This window comes from Acomys russatus, chromosome 29 (genome assembly GCF_903995435.1).
Source record: "Acomys russatus chromosome 29, mAcoRus1.1, whole genome shotgun sequence".
Taxonomy (NCBI): Eukaryota; Metazoa; Chordata; class Mammalia; order Rodentia; family Muridae; genus Acomys; species Acomys russatus.
Genome location: NC_067165.1, coordinates 3,706,816 through 3,724,520, shown reverse-complemented (window position 1 = coordinate 3,724,520; position 17,705 = coordinate 3,706,816). Strand labels below are relative to the sequence as shown.

At 48.1% G+C, this 17,705-nt stretch overlaps 1 protein-coding gene across 1 annotated transcript in view; it reads right to left on the bottom strand.

Annotated features, from left to right (window-relative positions):
* Window positions 1–17,705, bottom strand: part of Plpp3 (phospholipid phosphatase 3) — a 79,520-nt gene that overhangs the window by 10,317 nt on the left and 51,498 nt on the right. Inside the window, exons 3-5 of the mRNA XM_051171961.1 lie at window positions 14,505–14,785; window positions 14,039–14,096; window positions 3,873–4,049 (exon numbers count right to left, since the gene is read on the bottom strand). Coding sequence (XP_051027918.1) covers window positions 3,873–4,049; window positions 14,039–14,096; window positions 14,505–14,785 — 516 coding nt within the window. The remainder of the gene's footprint in view (window positions 1–3,872; window positions 4,050–14,038; window positions 14,097–14,504; window positions 14,786–17,705) is intronic.

Sequence of the window (17,705 nt, the reverse complement as noted above, 5' to 3'; positions counted from 1 at the left end):
CTGCTATTAAGGCATTGGCAGTCTAGTTGAGGTGACAGACACGTGAGCAGTTCACTGACAGAAGAGGACAAAGCTATGGCAGAGATGGGGGAGAACTAAAAGCTAGGCAGTTCTACCTTCAGGGACAGGGCAAGGTGTGGCAAGCTAAACACTGGTCCCTCAAATGGGTCCAGGACCCACTCTCCAGATCATTACTTCGCACCTGACTAAACAGACTTTGCTGAGGAGATTAAGGTGGTGGAATTAGACACAGGATCAATATCATCAAAATCCTGAGGAAGGGTAGGCTGGGGAAGTAGCCATACAGCAAGGAACACAGGTAGCCAAAAAAAAAAAAAGGGCAAGGAAAACTGACTTTGGCCTCTCCATGAAACACACTGTTTTCTTTTCAAATTATTTATTTTTATTTTATGTGCATTGGTGTTTTGCCTGCATGTAGTTCTGTGGATGTCAGATCTTGGAGTCCCAGACAGTTGTGAGCTGCCATGTGGGTGCTGGGAATTGAACCTAGGTCCTCTGGAAGAGCAGGCAGTGCTCTTAACTGCTGAGCCATCTCTCCAGCCCCTCTGCATGTTATTACAGCCTAGTGAGATTCATTTTTGATTCTTGACTCCCAGGACTTTAAGAAAACATCTGTGCTGCTGACTGGGCTTACTTGCTATAGAAGCTACCGGTGACTCATACAGGAGGTTTCAGAGATGACGTGGACTGCACCGCATCAAAAGGAGCAGGAAGCTATCTAGGGTAAGGGCTCAGTGAGCACAGGCTGCTCTTCCAGAGGACCTGAGTTAAACTCCCAGCACCCACACGGCAGCTCACAACTGTCTGTAGCTCCAGTTCCAGGGGACCTGACACCTTCACACCAATGCACATAAAATAAAATCAAATTAAATAAATTGTAAAATAAATAAATAAAATAAAAATAAATAAGTGTCGTATGCCTGCAGGTGAAGGAATGTGGGAGTGGGGCACATCAGGTCGTAAGAGTGCTGGCTTTGTGTCAGTCCGTAGGAGTCAGCTCTGACTTCTCTGTGTGCCTTAATCCTTCTGACTCCTGTGTTCTCATCTTAAAGGAAAACAATTGCCACAAACAGCGAGCACTCCACAGGCAAACCCACACCTGCCTGGGCTGCCAGAGGCCTGAGAGGCTTGTTGGTAGAGGTTTTCTGGTGGAGGGGGAGACGGGAGTCTGAGCAGTTTGGCACCCTGTGGCCTGTGTAAGTGTCCTGTGCTGTATCTCTCTGGAACATTCTGACCCAGGAAGATGTCCCTGTAATGTCAAGAATCTTGACTACATTGTGGCACACACCTGCACTCAGGAGAAAGGGGCATGGAGATTTCCATGCCCCTCCATGGCTTTGAGGCCAGCCTGGTCTACATACTGAGTTCCAGGCCAGCCAGGGTTACATAGTGGGATCTCAAAATAATAATAACAACAACAACAACAACAACAATAATAATAATAATAATAATTACTACTACTACTACTTCATAAATCACAAATATACCACTTTCATAGGTGAGGAGAGCAGTCTTTCCCCCAGAATTCTCTAATCTTAAGGGACACCTTATATGGTATAAGCAGATCAGAGGGCAGAGACAACAGCCTAGAACTCTAGGGCTCATTGCTGATGGAGCTGATGGAACTGAAACCATACCAGGCAAATAAATGCCATCCATAGTCCTGGTGGGCCCCTGGCCTGGGTACCCAGTGTCCCTATCAGACACCCCCCATCGAGGGCCAGTGTCTCTGACTCAGTGCAGCAGCTGGGGCTGGGGCTGTCTTTCCTTGTAATCAAAACCAGGAGCACACAATCCGGCATCTCGGCATCTCTCATTGGGAAAGGCCACTCTGGCTTCCTTTCTCCCAGCTGAGTGTTCCCAAATTCTCATGCTGAGCAGCCAGCTACAGCTTCCAGAGACTTCTCTGCCCTGGCCTGTCAGACAGTTTAAGCAAAACAAATCACTCAGTGCTGTGTTTCCAAGCTAATGGGACCAGGAGGTCCTGGCTATGTACCAGGTGGAGTTAGGTATCTAGAGGAAAACTGGCCAAGGAGACCGGGTCCCTGCCACCCTATGTTGACAGGTAAAAGGGCAAGAGGCTGGGTAAGAGACCTGTCACCTCTTCCCAAACTGTCTATCTACTTGGTAAAAAGAAACTTCCAGACTCAAAAGGCTAACCGGATCAGCCCAAGGCTTGGGAAGGCCCCTACAACACACTTAAATGACACTCTGTAAACAGCTGTCTACACAATTTCTGCCTGAGGTTGATCTGGCTGGCCTGGTGTCTGGTGCCCTTCCCCCACTGCTAAGCACAGAGGGCACGGCTGTGAGTCATTCTCAGAGCAGCTCTTTGGCCTTGGGTGACCTGGAAGTCATCTCTCCAAGCCTTAAGAGATGGAGTTGCCTCATCTGTGCAGTGGCCCCGTGTGCCTAAAAGAAGTCACAGGGCAAAGTATCCAGAGACGTGCCAACAAACAGCAGGCGCTTTACAGTCTCCGGGTTCAAATTCTCAGCCCACGGGGCAGTCAACAAGCGCCAAACAGGATAAAGGCAAACTACCAGATTTCCTTCTGGAAAATAAGCCTTCATTCTCCTGAACTCTGCCTAATTGCTCATGGCCAGCCATAAGTAAAAAAGCGAGGAGGGCTAGGAATGATCCCCACACCTTTTAATTTTTTTAATTGGGGGTAAGGGAGACTCCAATTAGGACACTGGCACCCACACAAGAAGGCCAGCAGTAGGCCTCTTGGGCTGCCCTCCTGCTGAAAGCAAAGCTCAGGAGGGTGCAGGCAGCAAAGAGTTACCCTTACTGTGAACACCCATCCCCCACTGTCATCACATATTAAAGGGCCAGGCAGCAGGGGACAAGCTGGAGGGTGACAGCTGCTCTGGGTAACAATTGGCTCTCCTAATTTGCTTTCTCTTCTGGAAAGAAACACACACACACACACACACACACACACACACACACACACACACACACACACACGGAGACAGAGAGGGGGGAGGGAGGGGGAGGAGAAAATGAGCACTGAGGACAGCCACAATGACACTAGTCTAGCCAGGCTTCTACACCTATGCTGGCAGCTAGGTCAGGGTCCTTCTTTCATTGTAGTGTCCACTCTGACCCCCTCACACCGTCTCTGTGTTGCTGACCACACCATGTCCAACCTTTTATGACCTGCAGAGACACCCCACCCCCATCCCTGTGCCTATTGCAGTCCTACATTGCCCTTGGAACTTCCTATGGCACTGGGGTGAGCAAGAAAGAGGAGGGAAAGGCAGGGAGGTGGAGGCTCATAGAGGTGGAAAGCCCAACTCCCCCTTCACTGGGAATCAAAATGAAACATGTAAAAAAGCAATCCATCTGTTTTGGGGGTGGAACCAAAATATGGTCCACCCTAAATTCAGTCTCTACTGAGCTTGGATACTAGGCAAGGTCCTTAGCCAGAGGGAGAGAGCTTTTCCCCTCAGCAAAGCTCCAGTCAACACAGACCAAGGTCCCTGGAGAGCACTGGAGGGTGTAGAAATTTCCTGAGAAGCCAAGAGCAGCCACTGACTGACTAGTGTCCACCAAAGCAGTGTGTGAGAAAGCGTGCTATTCTGGTAGTCACTCACGTGTGCGCCTGTGCAACTTTCTAGTCTACTATGGTCATATCCAGACTAAGCTGGATGAGAGCTAAGCTGTCTTCTAATCGTAGCATTGTACGAGCCAAAACTTTGTCATCTCGGAAAAGAAGAGGATTTACAGACCCTGCGCCTGAGGACATGAAGAAGGAACTAGGAAGGAAGGCTCCACGGCTTGTCATTGAGCCGGAAATGTTTAGTTCAGGGCTCCATAGGCATGGTAAGGACAAAGCGCTACTTACTATGCAGCAGGCCACCAGGGCTCCTTGGACGAATCCGGCCAGGACATCGCTGGGGTGGTGTTTGTAGTCAGAGACACGTGACAGGCCCGTGTAGAAGGCCATCATGAGCAATGTGAACTGCAGCAGGGGTCGGAGCAGGCGGGCCCCTCGCCAGGTGAAGCGGGCCTGTAGGTATAGCTAAAGGACAGAGAGAAAAGATGCTGAGTGACATCTCATTCCTAGACCCTGGGCCAGCATGCTCTATGCTTTTGTTAAATGGAACCATGTTGACGTGGTGTGATATACCATGGATGCCCCTCACCCAGGTAAACACTGATCTTTAGCTTTTATAGCACAAAAAGTTTGAATTTATTTAGATAAGCTAAAGAGACCGCAGTGAGATTGTCCGTGTGACTGGTTCTTACATACTGCTAAAGTGCACAGCAAGCATTTACTAACCGTGACTTTCCTCTTATCTACACTACTTAGAGAACAGTAACGGAGTCCTGCAAAGGCTTTGTTGGGGAACGGATAACAATTTACTGAACACATTAGTGAGTTTTCTCAAGGATTACAGCTGCACGGTCCCTAGGGTCGAGCAATCAACGCCACAGCCATGAAATAGCGATGAGGCCTTGGGTATGTTGTTTGACACTCCCAGCAAGGGGACGTTGCAGCTTTGAAAGAAAGCAACTTTATCCAAGAGAAGTTTCCAAGTCACCAGTTAGGAACCTGGATTTTGAATTATCAAAGGAGGAAACATAAACCAGACAGACAATGGCAGAGAACTTTAAAGGGGAGGTTGACAGACTCCGCACTGGGTGTGGTAGAAGAGTATTAACCTAAAGAAAAATGCAAAAAAATGACAAGGAAGAGGGGGAAAAAAGAAAAAACCCCACCCCAAACACCACCTCTGGCCCAAGGAAAGTTGAAATGACGTCAACTGGGTATTGTCCCCCTCAGGAGTTATCTTGCTAGAGTTTCCGCTTTAACCTCTGGGCACAACCTACTTCCCAGGTTCCTGTGGGAACATGGGAAGCGAGGAGGAAGAAGCAAGAGGAAGAAGGAGGAACTTCCGACTACAAATCAAAGGCGGGGAGAGGCTTGGGGAGGGAAGGACAGAGGGAGGGGCTGCTGGCCACAAGGCAGATTTGAGGCAGGGGCAGAGGCCGGACCTCCCTTCCTGAGATAATGAGACACTTTCCTTTTTGGTGGTCAGGAAGGGGGCATGCCAAGAGCCAGGAGGCCAGGCTGAGGGGACAGAGAATGGAAGGTCCCAGAGGCACTTGGGACAGAATCATCAACTGCTTGGAAAACACAAAGCCACCCATGGAAAACAGCAGGTGTCTCAGCCACTGCTTCCACACCAAGAGATATTAGAAGCAAGGGCATAGAGGAAACTTTGAACAGACAGCTAGAATCTTCATTCATAAGAATTATGAATGTATAGACTCAATTAGGATTTAGAACACCTGGAGAATAAATCTGGAAATCTCATCCTCATGAAAAAATCCCAAAGGACAGAATCATGGGCTGATGGATGCTACGGCAGGTGTTAAGGACAAAGGAACGGGAAGTAATCTTCACTGCACACACAGTGATGGGTGCAGCAAGTGTGCCAAGGTACCTGCCTTGCAGACACCAAGGATGCTGTACTTGAGCCATCAAGACAGAAGACTCTTTGGTGGAAATTAAAGGAGACTCTTGAGGGCCGCGAGCGCAGTACTTCCAATAACAGTGAGAGTATATGAGATATAAGGAGAAAGTTGCAGAAGGCCTCGGGGTGGCGGTGGGGCGGAGTCAAACGGAACCTGCCCTTTTATGGGCAGAGCAATTTCTCTCAACCTGTATTCTGGGAAGGCTAAAGGTCTTATAAGATTGGCGAATGCTTATACTAACCTCTTAATTATAAGATTATCAAAAGCCTTGAGTCCTTCATGGGAAAAGACGCACTTAGCCTGAAATTACTTATTTTTGAGAATATCTACCTACTGGGGAGGAAAACGCATTAGAAATTATGAAAATAGGTTTTAGGCAAGGCACCAAGTCTGACTGAAAATATTCCAGATGCTTTGTAAGGACTATAGGCAGGGCTGGATTCCCATAGGCAGTATAAATGTCATAGTGACTTAGGCTGTAGTCCCCTACTTTCTGACACCATGAACCAAAAGACCCTGCCTTTAGCTCAGCATGGTGCCTGTAATCCAAGGAAAAAGCCTGGGCAAGTAGATTGGGAGTTTGAGACCTGCCTGGACTACACAGCGTCTCCCTAGGGAAGGACAGGTGAAATTATGTTGGTCTCTCTGTAACCCAGAACAGGTTCAAGGAAGAAGGGACATTCGACATGCCCACTCAGTTTTCCTTTCCTCCAGCTACTCTTGGTGACGGACAGGAAAATGGTGGCTAAGAGAAAGAGCACAGGCTTTTAGTCAGGGAGCCTCAGTTTCCTCTCAGGTGAGGGAGAGTACTGACCACTGTCTTAGAGGCTGTGGTGTAGTTGATAGGCTGCACAGATAGAGGGCGCTGCACAGCGTACAGCTCAGTAAGTACAGAGACTTCATCCTCTAAGCAGCTCTAAGACTTTGCAGTTTCCTCCCCTGTAAAAGCCAAAAGGCCTCGGAAGGCACTTGTGCAGAATCCCACCCTTCCCTTACTTGCTGCCTGCAGACTTAGGTCACAAACCTGGGAAGGCAGGGTGGGGCAGAGGAAGGGTGGGCTTCCCAACCGGACAAGGCTGCATCTCCCTGCCACTGACTCACAGGCTTCAGGCTGGGGCTCCAGAGAAGAAAAACCTCATCCAGGAGCGGAACTTGGGGAGGAGACAGGCATCGGAATAGCTCCAGGAAGAGAGGGAGGGAGTGCTTGTGAATGAGACCAGGAGCATGGGCCATGGGAAAAAGTTTCCTCACAGGGCCTGGAGGTGACAGCCAGCAGAGGCAACAGCTAGCACTGCCTTCATTATCCATCAGGAATTGGAATATCATGGAGCAATAGCCTCAAGGTCAGGGGTGACCCTGACATCCATAATGGGGACACCCCTTTGCCTTCACAAATGAGTTACTCAACGACTGTGACAATCTTTCCAAAACCAATAATTTACGAAAGAAAGATCATGTGCAGTGACCTCCCGCTGCCCAGCGGCTGCCTTTGATCTGAAGTTAGACAGGCCGTGGCAGTGGGCTTTGTAGGGTCCCACCACACCTACCAGGGCCACCGCTAAATGGATGGGATCCTCCTGGTGCCTAGGCCAGTTCACAAGAGTTGACTCAGGACTGTGGATCTGGCCTCAAGAGTTTCTCCATGTATATTCCGGAACCTCGGGGCCCTAAGTAACTCTGGAGGCTCCGTTCAACTCCAGTTCATGGTACAGGCTCAAGTGACCCAAGAAGAAGACATTAAACCACAATGACTTCGGTGTGGCTATGCATGCCTCTTATCCTGAACCAAAACAGACTCAGCATCAGAGAGAGCCTGGAGGGGCTTCAGCAAGGTCCTCAGCACTCAATAATAATAATACTGCTGCTGCTACTAATATCAACAACAACTTATTATTATTATTATTATTATTATTATTATTATTATTATTATTATTAATTGATGCTTAGGAAAGGAATGAGGTGAGCTAGACAAAAACAGTTAGTTACTCTGACCACATCCAATCTGCTCCTGACACTTAGTCCTGCCTGTGTTTGTTTCTCCACGTGAAGGACTCCAGGCTGAAGAACTGGTGCTCAGAGCCCACTGGCTAAGCATTACTGGAACACTGTTCAAGAGCTGAGCTCGGCAATGAGAATAACTAGATTCCACATGTGAGCTCCGGCTGAGTCACTCTGCTTTTCTGAAGTCCCATTTGTATGGCCTGAGATGTGTTAATTTTTTAAAACGCTGCAGGCATGCATTGGGTTGCGTTCTGTTGGGATTCAGACCCGGGGCAAGTGGCTGAGGGGACCTATTTAACATACCAGAGTGGACTTGCCTGCACGTTCTCCCAGCATCCCTCAGTTCCTACCTGAACTTTCCCAGCCCAGAATCTGGGCTTCCTCTCCCCCAGAGGCTCCTCATTACATAATCCAGACATTGACCCCGCCCCCCCCCTTTTCTATCTCCCTCTGCATGGCAACTGCCCTGGCCCTGTTCCTTTGGGACTGGTGAGCCCACCCAACAGCTCCCCCCCAATAAACCTGCCTTTGTGTACTTTAATTTGGCTTGAATTGGCTCATTTCTTTAGTAGAGAATACCTATCAAAAATAATAGTAATCACAGTACCCGTCCCTGCGCTTTAACAGTTTTCCTTGCTGGTGTGCTGATTGCGCTCCTAGTTGGGGATGTGAGGACTACATTACATTAAAAGGTGCGAGGTGCGTGTCTGCCTCCCCTCCCCAAAGAAACACATATGGAACCTTGGCATCCACAGCACACTCCATAAATGGAATTATCTCCCTGGTCCGAGCTTCAAAACTGGCATCCTACAGAATTTGAATCCCCAAAAAAGCCTCCTTAGCCTGGTGCTGTGTACCAGCAGTGTGAGGCACTTGCTCGGGCGGGTGGCTGATTCTTGCTAAGTCATTTGTGTTTCATGCTGCGATTTGCATACTGGAGAAACAGGTCCGTGCAGTCCTCTTCTTCATTTTCCTTGCTCTCAGGACAGGTGAGTTAGGAGTGAAAAGGTTGCTTTTGTCCTCCTTGGGTCCTTGACTCTTTCTGGGAGGCAGGATAGGTCAGCCACACCCAGAGTGAGTGACGTTCTCACCCTCCAGTCTCCTCCTTGGCTCATGTGCTCACGTGCTTGGCAGAAGGCCACATGATGTAAACTGGTTTCCCTCTTATGAGTGATTTAACTGCTTAGAAGACAAAAGATTTAAAAAAAAAAAAAAATGACACTTTCTTCCTTTCCAGAAAAATCAAATCTCATTTTCCATCACTCTCAGGAGAAGGAAAGGAAGTGACCATTCTGCCAAGGACTGAGTTAGACACAGGGCTAGATGCTTAATTACCTGGGATGGCTACAAACGCCATGACAGGACGACACCCGGGTACCCATGGCACAGGTGAAGAGATGGAGGCAGAAGAGGCTATGTTGGTCCAGGCATCAGGGAACTCTGGATTAGCTGGGCACATTGCCTATCTGAGTCTACAATCTAACTCAGGAGCCATTGGTCTCTGTAAGGGACTACTGCTTCATATCAAGCCTTGGTTTTTCTGAGCTTCTCTCTTCAGTCTTTGGAAGAAAGAAGCCATCCCAAGGAAGGATGCACTTGTTATCTGGGACAAGCTCCGGGATATTTGGAGCTTCGGGCTCCTATGCTGCATCTGTCTCATGTGCTTATAAAACACCCACATATCAATGGCAGACACACAGCCTGTAAAAGCGAGGGGAAGGCACTGGCCTGGGACTCTCTGAGGAATGCGACCAGAAGATCTAACAGCCCTTTCCTCTGTGCTCCATCCACTCCCAACCCGAACCCGGGAGCGGCCCTGACTCAGCCACAACTATATGCTTTTATGGTTTTCGCTACAAAATTATTTACATTTTTGGTGTTTCCAGGTGCTCAAATAGGTTCTGGCTCACGGATGGATGAATGGACAGAAGGAATGAAGCAGAGAGGAAAAACATCTGGCGCAGTGGTTTATGCACCCCTCCCCTCCCCCTTTCCCCCAAGAAACAGCAACCATGTTCCATGAGAGGTCAGAATGTGTTCTCCCAGGACCTGTGGGAATGCCTCATGGGCACCTCAGACCCTGTGCTCTGCGATTTCAAACACTGAACCAAACCTCAATGACTAACAGCCACAGCCCGGAGAATGTGGCCATCAGAGGCCAGCCACTTCCCTGTTTCCTTGGTACCCAGCAAATCCTGTGAGGTAAAAAAACAGCTCTCACGGGGCAGCACAGAAAAAGCCAATGGGTAAAGGGTTCAGAAAAGAAAAAGAAAAAAAAAAAAAAAAAAAAGGTTGAAGCCTTGTCCCTAGATCCCACGGGCTCTTTATAACCTATCAAGTTCAGAAGCAGGAGGCACTGGAATAGAATGGAGTCTGTCATCGAACTAGGACTGTCAGATGACCTCAGAGTCACCCAATATGCATTCATCAGAGATTCACTGCACACTTGGTAAGAATGTGAAGCCGGTTAGGGACGGCTGGTAATGGTAGGCAAGGCTATCTATTTTAAACAGGGTAGAGAGGGAGGGCTTCCCTGAGAACAAGCCCTGAAAGGGCAAGGTGCTGCTCTCCAGGGCAGAGCCTGGATATAAACCTTCCGCAGCGATAACTATCAGCTGCGCTCTTGGTGCCCTGCCGGACACCTGGCTCTCTGGATGTTTCTATGTACTGTGGGCTTTCTCCAGCTCCTCTCATTTTCACAGGACCAACCCCACAGGAAGTCTTCCCTGGCTTTGTCGTCATCTGTCTGCTCCAGCACACCACAATTCCACACATGGCCATAATAACTCACTCGCTTCCCCAGGCCTTGTGCACAAGGTACCATGCTAGCCTCACAGTCTTCCTGAACTGTGGAACCAACCCTTACCAAATCCCATCTTCCCACTCCTGTCACGGCACTTGGTGTGTCACAGTCACTCACTAAATACTTGCCAAGCGCTGAATAGGTGAGACTCAGGTCTGATGCATGCCAGAAGCCCCAGAGGGTATCAAAGAATCCGGTACTACAATAGAGACGCGACGTGTGCTACATACACTGGTGTCTGCCCTGGTGTTGGGGTTTTATCCAGACAACTACGTTGTCCTCGTAGCCTGGCCACAGAGGCAAGAGGCCAATCTAGATGTGGTCCTTTGGGCTACAGGCCAAGGCCCAGAGGTAGGAAACATCCTGCATGCTTCTATGCGCTGTTGTTTCACTTTGTTTGTTTTATTAGAATCCACATCAGTCACTAACCAACCTTAACCTTGTCCGTAAGCTTCCATGCCCCGAGATAATTTGGGGTTTGGGCCATGGTTTTTCCAAGCCACCCATTTTGCAAATCCAAAGCCAATCTGGAGTGCCCTTCAAAGCCATGGAAGCTGCTGCTGCTGCTGCTGACAGGCCTGCAGTGGGGGTGCCTAGTGTTTCTAGTCAGCCTCTATCTTTAAAGGCCACCGTTACATGGTCAGAAGTTTGGCCCTCATGACTTCTCTTCCACTGTTTCGTCACACAGAAGACTTTAAATTTCTTTAAAGTAAAAACACGTAGACTGAATGGTAAATAGCACCAATTCTCATTTTGTTTGTTTTGTTTTGTTTTGTCTGACAGAAAGGGCCAGATCAGAAAAGTGGCAACTCTTCTATTAGGTGTGACAGTCTCCATTTTACAGATGAGTACACCGAGGCTGTATCTGTTCACAACCAGTAATAAGCAAGCCAGAGCACTGTCCACATCTGTCTGATTCTAGAGGCAAAAGCAGTCAAGCTCTGTGCTCAGCTGGTTCACATATGACTCTCCCCAGGGCTTGAGGGAAGGCGCGGATCGCAGGCTGTTAGAAAAGCTCAGGGTATATGGGGGTAGGCCTAGATCCATGGCCAACTCTCACACTTCCTGAAGCCCAACATAAAAGCACTAGGGGAGGGCTGAAGAGCTTGTCTGACTAATCACCAGATTTCCACCCTTTCTAGGGAAAAGAAAGCTTTGCACGGCACGTGGGATACGGGAAGACTGAGATTTCTGTGAAATATCACACACAACCAAGTTCTGGAAAACGCGCTGTTCTCGTTTAAAGCCTTTTGCTTCTGAGGTTGTTTTAAGGCACGTGACCTTGGGGGGGGGGGCTGTGTGGATGGATCTGTTTGTGTGGGTGTCTTCAAGGAAAGACCACTGACTGTGCATTCTTGCACAAGCTCCTAAGATCCTATTAAGTGTATGTAATCAGGTGAGGTGCGGTATGGGCATGCATGCCTGTGTGTGTATGTGTGTGTGGGGGGGGGGGGTGGGTGGGTGTGCGCACGCGCCTGTGTGTGTGTGTGTGTGTGTGTGTGTGTGTGTGAGAGAGAGAGACAGAGAGAGAGAGGGAGGGAGGGGTGGTGGGGATTATACCAGGAGACAAGGGTCTAGCATCAATCTCTTTTTCAGTTTCTTTCCTTTTTTTCTTCAGCAATATGAAGTCACTACCATTCCTCCCCCCTCAGTCATCCTTTGCACAGACTCCCCTTCAGTGCCACAGTTAGCGAGGGGCCACGGAGTGGAGAAAGCCAAGGCCAGGGAAGAGTGTGGGAATACCTCCTACAGGTGGGATTGAAATTAGGTCAAGCGCTTGCGTGTTTTGTGCTTTGTTTTCTGGAAAGGTTTGTTTTTCAGCTTTTGTAGCCAACACAGTGGAGAAGGGGCGAGAGTGGCCCTGGGGAAGACCACCCTTCAAGTGCCTTTTCTGTATTTTACTGGCTGTACATTGTTGTTATTAACTTCTCAGATTCAAGTCTGTTTCCACAAACAAGATAATCAAAGCCAAGGCCATAAGCTACAAAAGAAGCAAATGTTTCGTTGTGTTTGTAGACACAGTGCCTGGCACACAGAAGGAACCCCCATCCTGCACCCCAAACATGTCAGCATACACCTTCTGGGCAGCTGCAAAGGACATCCCTCTCAGGACTGGCTTCAAAAGAATTCCGTATTTTTCTCTTGGAATAAAATGAAGGGGGGGGGGGCAAATGGACACAATCAACTCTCCTAAGCATTTTTACAAAATACTGAAATTACATTTGTAAAATTGCTTCCAGCCCTGGTAAAATACACACATGGAACAGAAACCTAAATATCTGCTAAATTATCCTTTTTAAGAGCAAAACAAAAACAAGCAAGTGAAGAACGGAGGGGAGTGCTGTTCATGTCTAAATAAGGCCCAAACCGAATCTTTTTTATAGGTAGGGGCCTACCTTTTAGCATTGCACCCTGGGTAAATGGGAAGCCAGAGGCCTCTGAACGTGGAAAGGAGAGGCGGGGTGGGGAAAGCAAAACAAACCAAACTCTGTTGTTGTTTTTTTTCCAATTCCTAATTATGTTTTTAAAATATGTGGAAATCAAAATGTTCTTTTTCCCAAACAGCTTGCACTCCTCAGAGCTCTGACTGGCCTTGTTGCACCTTCTTCCTCTGAGCTCCACTGGAGCAGCTGAAGGCAGGAAGTGCTGTGGCTCGGCAGCTCAGTCAAGGAGGAGCGAGGAAAGGCGCGGAAGACCAGGTTTAGCTGACACCGGAAAGCAGAGCAGCCTGTTGTTCGCCCAGGCAGCCAGAGTGGAGGAAAGCTGTCCACCTGCACTGCACTGTCCGAGCATGTCTGAGGAAGCCAGGCAGGACAGGGCAACGCGAATCCAAGTCCCATCCCCACCCCCAAGGCCAATGAACTCAGATATGCTTCTTGCCCTCTCTGGATTCAGGAAATAAGAATATGTATTTTGCCCTTCACACGTGTCCTTCTGGACATTGGCATACTTGGTGAAACCCGAACTACTGTCTCAGCAAGCTGAGATAACAAAGGGCAGTGAGATAGCTCAGAGGGTAAAGGCGCTTGCTACTTGACAATGCAAGCAAACCTGATGCCCTGAGCTCAGTTCCTGGAAGCCAGGTAAGAGTGGAAGAGAGACCCGGATTCTGACCTGCACAGGCATGCCCCGGCACGTGCGTGCTTCCTCCCATATAGATAAGTTAAAAAAAAAAAAAGTCAGATAATAAAGCCTCCTGAAGTTTATGTATATAATATACATACATATAACATACATACATACACATGGATATAATATTCATACAATACAGTATGAGAACAAACGCAGAGTGAGCAATGCGAGGAATCGGATCAGAAGCCTTGGGTGTGAAGGACACTGCGCCTGCTTTTGTAAACCTGACAGTTCACTTGGATTCACTGGGTCTAATAACTCTTTCCCATTACAGAGTATTATCTATAACATTAGCCTATTCTAGACGAAAGGAGTCCGCTGTCCAGAAAGCAGCGCGTGTGCCATAAACTACTGCACGAATACCTTCTACCTCTCTGACTTCAGTCCCTACCTTGCAGCAGGGTGAACAGTATCGTTATCTGAGAAACGGGAAAAGCCTAGAAAGTTGTGGGAGTTCTGCTAAGGTCGTGTCGGGCTCCGATAAGACCTAATGTTCTCAGTTCATCCCTTTTCGCCCCTAAAGACTCCACGTCAGTGATGCTAAGGGGTAAGCAAGTGTCGCGCTCTGCCTCTGTTAGAGGATAGAAACTTACCACCAGATACAGCATCGTGAACATGGAGAAGGAGGCGTGGCCTGAGAAGAAGGACTTCCTGCAAGAAGAAGAAAGCGCCATGAAAGGACCGCATTCATGCGCACTCACGCCCCCAGTGTTTGCTCGTCAGTCTTCCCTTCCTAGACTGTGACCTTGACAGCAGACACGGAATCTTGTTCATTTTTTGCATCCTCCCTAGTATTTTGGACACACGCCTGGAACGCAGGAGGCGCACATAAATAAACGAGAGAATGAATGAGTGAGCGAATGGGTTTACCACTGCTATGACATAGTGACTAATTTACACGTCTGGCGCAATCATTTGGCTAGGAGTTCTTCAAGAATAGGTACTGTGCCTTCTTCCTCGTCTAAACCAGGGCCCGGCACCTAGGGTGTTCAGTGGGCATTCTCCGTAGTGCACTGTGTCGAGGTACCTGCTGTTGTCTGTGTGGCAGTGGCGTCCTACCTGGCCTCCTGTACTTTGCTCTCTTCTCCTCTGCACCTGTAGTTATGAATGTAGCCCTCGGAGCAGTTGATCTGACTGAAATCAGGGTCACAGACGCTCAGGAAGTGAGGCCTCAGGCGACCGATGGACACTTTGGCGATGTCTGTGAAGGACTGGCTAATGGCACAGCCAAAAAGGAAGCAGCCCACTTGCTTATAGAGAGCGGCCACGTAAGGGTTCTGAATGGTGGATCGGGACTTCTCCTTGAGGTAATAGATCCGGTAGAACTCCCCTGTGATGATCTGAAATGAAACGGAGAAGGGAGTTAGGGAGGGCTGAGCCACCCTCAAAGCTGATGCCGCAGACCACACATAAGTTAAAAAAAAAAAAAAAAATTCAGATAATAAAGCCTCCCGAAGTTTATGTATATAATATACATACACATAACATACATACATACACATGAATCTATTCAATAATTAACTACCAGGTGCAATCTGAAAAAAAAAAACCCAATTTTCTATTTAAAGTATGCCTATTTAAATAAGCACAAGAGAAACAATCAAAATGCGAACATGGCTGTCATTTTCCTATTTATTTATTAATTTATTTATTAATTTATTTATTCATTCATTTATTTATTTATTTATTTATTTATTTATTCATTTATTTGGGCTTTTTCAAGACAGGGTCTCTCTGTGTAGTCTTGGCTGTCCTGGATTTGATTTGTAGACCAGGCTGGCCTGGTGCGAACCCACAGTGATCTACCTGCCTCTGCCTCGAGTGTTGCAATTACAGGTGTGTGCCACCACTCCCGGCTCATTTTCTTCTCTAAAAGGATGCTTACATTGCCACGGTCTCCCCAGAACAACACTAAAGCCCACCAAGTGATATATATATGTGTGTGTACATGTGTATGAGACCAGTAATATGTGGACAGATGTGCATCAAAAAACGACTCAGCTACAGAAAACCAAAGATACAGACGGGAGCGATTAAGGGTGGTTCCATGTCAGGAGACCCTGCGGAAGGGGTGGTGAAGGTGTCGTGGGGTACGGTGAAGGATAAGTACTACCAGGCTGACTCTGGTGAGGGTCATGCCTTGGTGCTAGCACCCATGGGCACATGCATCCACAGTGAATACCCGAGTCAGTCAGTCCTTCTCCCATAAAAGGAGGCTGCTCGCTTTTGCAGAGGCACTTTATATGAGCGATAACATTGGTGGGAAATGTGCTCAGTCATGGAAAGAGAGCCTTTGTATTAAACATTTATTATTTAATGTTCTATACTGAGGGCTGAACCTAAGGCCCCACACCACGTTACATCTCTAGCCCTATTTTATCTTTTCCATATATAGAATGATAAAAAAAACAAAACAAAACAAAACAAAACAAAAACCCAAAACACTGGTCTAGCCTAGGCACAGTGGCACATACCTAGAGTCCCCAGCACTGGGAGGCAAAGGAGGTAAGATCAAGGGTTCAAGACCAGTCTTGGACTCTGTCTCAAAAACAAACACAAACAAAATAGCATTGAAATAAAAGCCAAGAAACATACAATATATTGCCTTTGGGTATCTGAATTTCTCAGTCAGGCTGTGTCTTCTCCTTAGGTTTGAAAATCCGAGAATGAGACTGGATGCATGGTCTCCCTACCACAAACTATCTTTCCACTGCTGAAACTGCCCAGCTTTCCAGGAAGCATGGGCCAGCTGTTGCTCTGTAAGGTGACTGTGGACAGCATCTTTTTGTCACTAGACCAGATTGCCTTTAGTGATGCACGTGTGGATAGTGCCTCTTTGTCGCTGGACCAAACTGCCTTGGGTGATGCACAGCCACGCAGCCTCATCTTAACTCCACAGCACAGCTGTGGCCACTTCCTGGCTACAAGGCCAGAGGCAGCGATGGTCAGCTCATCACTCACCACAAAAGTCCCCTTTGCACTTCCTCCCACGAGGGATGCTGAACCACACTTGTCCTTTCAGTGAGAAGATACGTTCACAACCGCGGGGGAAGCAATAGATTGGCACATCTGGGGCACTCCTCTGCAGCCGTTCCGCTATTCTTTTACAGTGGGGTGAAGAATTGGACTCAAGGCACGAGTCCAATCCAGGTCCTCAAAGGCCCCAAAGTGTGGGAGAAGGAGGTGTGTATGATAAACACAGCAGCTGGGCCCTGGGACAAGCTGGTGCCAGAGTGGGGAACAATGCTGACACAAGAGCCCTGCTTGGCAAATGTGCTGTATTCCTAAGTGTGGCATTTTCCCCAATCATGTTGAGCTTCATTCTATAGGACCAGGACGGTCAAAGGCGGGCCCAGTCAGCGTCCTTACCCAGCGAGTCCCTGACAGAGCAGAACTAGTGTTTAACTCCTCACGGGTGATCAGAACCAGTCGCTGAGGGAACAGATGAATGTCAGGGGAGGAGTCAATCCCTGGAGATGCGCAACTCGGAACTGTCCCCTGATCGTCACCAAGGTCCTTCTGATAACTTGCCACAGAGACTAAGTCTGAGTGGCACGACAAGCCCCAAAGGAAGGCAAGCAAAGTTCTATGCTGAAGAGACTGGGGCCCAAAGAGTGGACCCAGGTATACATACTCACTCTCTGTCTAAGGCTCTTCCCTTCCATTCTTTTTTTTTTTTTAAGATTTTATTTATTTATCTTATGTATGAGTGCTCTATCTACATATGTATCTGCAGGCCAGAAAAGCAGATCAGATTCCAGTATAGATGGTTGTGAGCCACCATGCAGTTGCTGGGAATTGAACTCAGGACCTCTGGGAGAGTAGACAGTGTTCTTATCTGCTGAGCCATCTCTCCAGCCCCCTCCCTTCCATTCTTGATCTGCTTCCCTCTTCCAACCTGTTCACATGTTTACCCTATGGAATCTTCCTCCCGGGTAAGGTGTTCCAGATGTCCATTAGCACAATCTCGCTCGCTGACTCCTTCTGACTCTTTCTTTCTAAAGCACACTCCGGTGTATTTACATGCAGGGGGATGGTCATGGTTGGATCCTCACTCACCGGGCGAATTTTGAAAAGGGCCGCATCTCTATTTGCAAGATGTCATGCTTTATTACCCCATAATAGCAGTGACATTTACTCTCAAGCTTCTGAGCTAGCTTCCAAGCAAGCAGAGGCAACAGGTCACAGACAACAGTAGAGGGAGGTTACTTGTGAAAAACACCTATAAACAAGGTGCCGATCCAAGTGCCGCACCGCACA